Source organism: Morus notabilis, unplaced genomic scaffold, assembly GCF_000414095.1.
Source record: "Morus notabilis unplaced genomic scaffold, ASM41409v2 Scaffold1358, whole genome shotgun sequence".
In the NCBI taxonomy this organism is placed as follows: domain Eukaryota; kingdom Viridiplantae; phylum Streptophyta; class Magnoliopsida; order Rosales; family Moraceae; genus Morus; species Morus notabilis.
In genome coordinates, this window is record NW_010363904.1 from 9,548 (window position 1) to 14,212 (window position 4,665).

The 4,665-nt window shown below is 28.1% G+C and overlaps 1 protein-coding gene across 1 annotated transcript; it reads left to right on the forward strand.

Moving 5' to 3' along the window:
* Positions 1–968: 968 nt before the first annotated feature.
* On the forward strand, positions 969–1,469 carry LOC21386509 (toll/interleukin-1 receptor-like protein). Its single transcript, XM_010105173.1, has one exon. It carries the CDS (start codon positions 969–971, stop codon positions 1,467–1,469), a length of 501 nt encoding a protein of 166 aa, XP_010103475.1.
* The last annotated feature ends 3,196 nt before the right edge of the window (positions 1,470–4,665 follow it).

The window sequence follows — 4,665 nt, forward strand, 5'->3', positions numbered from 1 at the left end:
AGAGAGTATGCACGGCAAAGGAAAGAAAGGAAAGAAAAGGAAAAGGAAAGAAAAAGGAAAAAGGAAAAGAAAAAGAAAAGAAAAGAAAAGACAGGTGTCCAATATTTAAAATGACAGTCCAGAAATGTACCCACACACACTTCTGGGTAAAAATGTAAATACTGAGAATATTTAAGAGGACGTTTGGTTTATGTATTCAGAATCATGATTCAGAATCATTCTCATTTTACGTGTATTTTTTGTGAGAGAAAACACTGTAGAGAACCATGAATCATGATTCAAAATCAAGGACGAATATAGGAAACAAATGTCATCTAAATACCTTAGAATTATTTAAATTCACTCGTCAAAAATATTTTATAATCAATAATCAATAATCAATTAATTAATCCAGATTATACACACTAATAAATCTCAATTACCTTAAATAATCTCATTTAATTCTCTAAGGTGTTACAAAAATATGACATGTTATTCTCATAAAAAATCCTTGACTTAAATAAATAAATTTATATTATTTAATTATAAGATTTTCTCGGTCATTATATATATATATATAGAAATTGTCTCCAGTCCGGTACCAGACTTGGAGCAACACTTGTATATTTATTTTTTAAAACATATATATTTCCTCTTTAAAACGTGTATATTTCCTCTTAAAATATGTACATTTCTTTTTATGGTAAAATATACAATATATATATATTTTAAGAGAAAATATACACATTTTAAAAGAGAAAATAAGCATATTTCAAAGAAAAAATATACAGGTACAACTCCAGTTCGGTACCGGAGACTTAGCCTATATATATCACCTCAGTATCATTTATAACCGTATGTTCTTTACCTAATCGCTTGTAAAGAAACAAAGAAACTAATTACTTGGAAAACTTGACTTTTGATTTGAATATATGTGTGCATACAGAATGAAGGAAGTGGCTTTCTGATTATTTTGGGGGTAGGAGAACATGAGTCTGGCTACTGATGGTTCCTCTTCTCACATCACTTTGAAGGAGATTAAATATGATGTGTTTATTAGTTTTAGAGGTGTGGATACCCGTTTTAATTTTATAAGCCATCTTCATAGTGCTTTATCTCGAAAGAAAATCAAAGCCTTCATAGATGAGAATGATCTCAAGACGGGAGATGAAATATCACCCACACTTTTGAAAGCAATTAAAGAATCCAAGCTTTGTCTAATTATTTTGTCGGAAGACTATGCTTCCTCTAGATGGTGCTTAGAAGAACTTGCGAACATTCTCCAATGCAAGAAAACGGATGAACAATCCGAAGTTCTACCTGTTTTTCACAATGTTGAACCATCAGATGTAAGAAAACAACAAGGAAGTTATGCGGTCGCGTTTGCTAAACTTAAGGAACGTTTTGAGGATGAGAAATTGCTAGCGTGGAGAGATGCTTTGAGAAAAATAGCAGATCTATCTGGTTGGACTTTAAAGTCATTTAGGTAATCATAATCTAATTATTTTTAAGTTTACAATCTCCTAAATAGTACATTATATTTTTTATAGAGATATATTAACCTAATTGACTCTTATCTAAAGCACCCTTTCACTGATTTATGCATCTTTCAACATTTAAAAATTATATCATCAGTATGAAAGATATTAGGTAATCGATTTCTTAATTACTTATTTCTGCATTATTCATACGTGATACGTTTATACTAATCGCTATCTAATTTGTATTTTTTTTTTCCATCTGAATATTTCTGAAAAGGAATGCTTTAGTTTTTCAGTTACTTTTCTTCCCCTCTGATCTTCATGGTCTCCTGTGCTGACAAGTTTTTCTTATATTTTATGCTTGTTCAGGTTCACGTTTGAGATTTAGGCAACATTTTAGTCAACATTAGTCTTTGGCGCGTGAAATGCGCGTGATTGTTTAAAAATAACAGTTATATAAATTATTTTTCAAAAAAAGTGAAGAAAAAAAAGAATACCTCTCACCCAAAAAGATTCTAACTTATTTTATTGTGTTTTAAATTAGTTTTATTTTGTTTTCTTGGAATTTGTTTTTTTATTTAATTTGATGTGATTTAATTTTATTTTAACTCAACACATTTTTATTTATTTTTCATTAGAATTATTCGCAACATTTTCATGTAAGTAGTATCGGAATGTTAGTGCAAGATGGTAATAAAATTGCTATAATTCATACAAATTATTTATATATATTTACTTGTGTAGCATAAAAAATTCGGCTCCAAACGGTGCCAAAAATATGACAACAAATCTCTTAAAAATAAATAAATAAATAAACGTAATAAATAATAATAATTGGGAAAATGGTTATGATTCCAAATCATGCACGTGATCTATTCAAAATAGATGATATATAAATTGTTTAAGAAAAAGAAACGAAAGGGAAAAAAAGGCATGAAAGAAACGTGTTAGAGGATGTTAGCCCGAAAAACTCGCGGTCCGACATATGATTTTGAACTTTAATTATGAAAGTTTTTTGTAAGTCTATGGTAGTAACGAAGGGATTAGGCCGATAGGCGATCCTGTAGGTGTGGACTTGTTTTGTTTAATTTATTTTTTAATTTAATTTGACGTGATTTTACTTTATTTTTGTGTATTTGTTGGATTTAATTTGATTATTTATAGTATTTTTATCTAAGTAGTATCAGCAATTTGGTGCAAAATGGTGTTAGAACGGACAAAATTGGACTACAAATCTATTAAAAATTAGTTATTAAATATAATAAATAAAAATAATTAAAAAATAATTTGGGATTTATCACAAGCTGTTGGATAAAAAAAAAATCAGCGGGTACGATTTGCGCGTGAAATGTACGGAATGGACCTATTTTGTTTATTAATTTTTCTTGTTTTTTTAATTTGTTTTTAATTAATAAGGTGTTATTTTATTTTATTTCAGAGTACTTTTATCAAATTTTATTTTTTCCTAATTTTTTATAACATTATTATTTGAATAGTACCAAACAATTTGATGTGAAAAAAGTTAAAATGGACAAAATCATACTATAAATAACTCTATAATAAATAAATAAAAATAATAAGTAACAATTTAAAATAAAACTGGAATATTTTTCAAGTCATTGGATCTAAAAGTTCAACGGCCAAGATGGGCGCGTGGGTAAGACAATGTAACAACCCCTCATAGATGGTCACAGTTATCTTAACTTTCAAACATTTATCTCTTAAAGAATGCGAAAAATAGTTAAACTTGAAACATTTTATTTTAAATTGCTTAAAGAAATCATAGAATTTTTTATATATATTATAACTTTAAAAATTTTAAACTTCCTAAAAAAAAAAATAATGTTTGGGTTTAACTTAATTATTAAAATTCATATCGTGCAAAAAAAAAAAAAAAAAATGAAAGTATTCTTCAAATTTAAATCACAAAAAACCAAAGTCCAAGCAATAAACAATAAAAAATTAAAACGTTATTAAAAATTTAACTTTTTCATTCCATGATCGCTTCTCCTATTTTCCTATCACGCATAGCTCGCATCCGCTCCAAGATTCTCCATGGCTACATCTTATCCTTTTGATTATCTGCAACATGAAAGAACTTATATAAGCAAGGACTTAGTAAGACGCTTAGATCTCACAAACGTAAATGAACATTTTTATTCATCAATATTAAACGTCATTATGAGAATAATTATTTTTGCACATATTTTAACTTTAAAATCCATCATATATTGGGCCCGACGTTGTACCATCATAGCGCGCTAGCCACAAAAAGTATGGGATAGCAAATTCCATACCAACCGTGATAATAAGACCGCTCACCAGTCACCATCAAGGTGTACAATGCCATTTAAAAACATAAAAATACATATATACAATTTTCTTCAAAACATCATTATAAGAGGATTATTAAAAGCGCCATAATATCATCACAAACATCAAAATCATATATTCTCAATTATTCAATTCATATTGTAGGTGAGAGTGTACTTACATAAATGCCTTACTTAACCTTTTTAAATTTTCTAATGGTGTCGTGACGAATGAGGTCATCGGGTGCTCACCTCTAAAATCGTTCATGCCATAAATCATAAATATAATAAAATTAAAAACATTAATTCATCATTTTATGTAATAGGATATTTATTATTTATTTAATATAGGAGTTTATTCATCATTTTATGTGTACATATTTGTGAATATTTTATGAATATCAATGAAAATTTCGTGATTATTTATGTAACCTTAAATATTGTATATAAGTGTTATATACGAGAGGATAATGTTTAAGGATAATAATCAAAAAACAATGTTCATAATGAATTTAATGAAAGTTCAGAATCTTTAATTAAAACATTATTAATACATGTCATTCCCATTTAGAATGGAACGGTGTTATCCGCACTGTTAATATGGTGAGATATTGAATGAGTGTATTTCGCATAATGAGATTATGTGGAACAAGGACACAGACACAATATGAATTTCTAATAATTCCGTTAAGTATAGAAATTCTAATTGAGTCTACCGATGGTCATATATAGGATGATCTTAATCCTGAGTTCTTAACAGACTCTTATTTATGGATTTGTGTCTTTTGATTTACTCGATACGGGTTCTGAGATCCTGAATCCTATTCCTTGTATTTTGGAGACATGATGAAGTAGGTAGCCGGGAATGTTATTACACAAGATGGAATCCATTC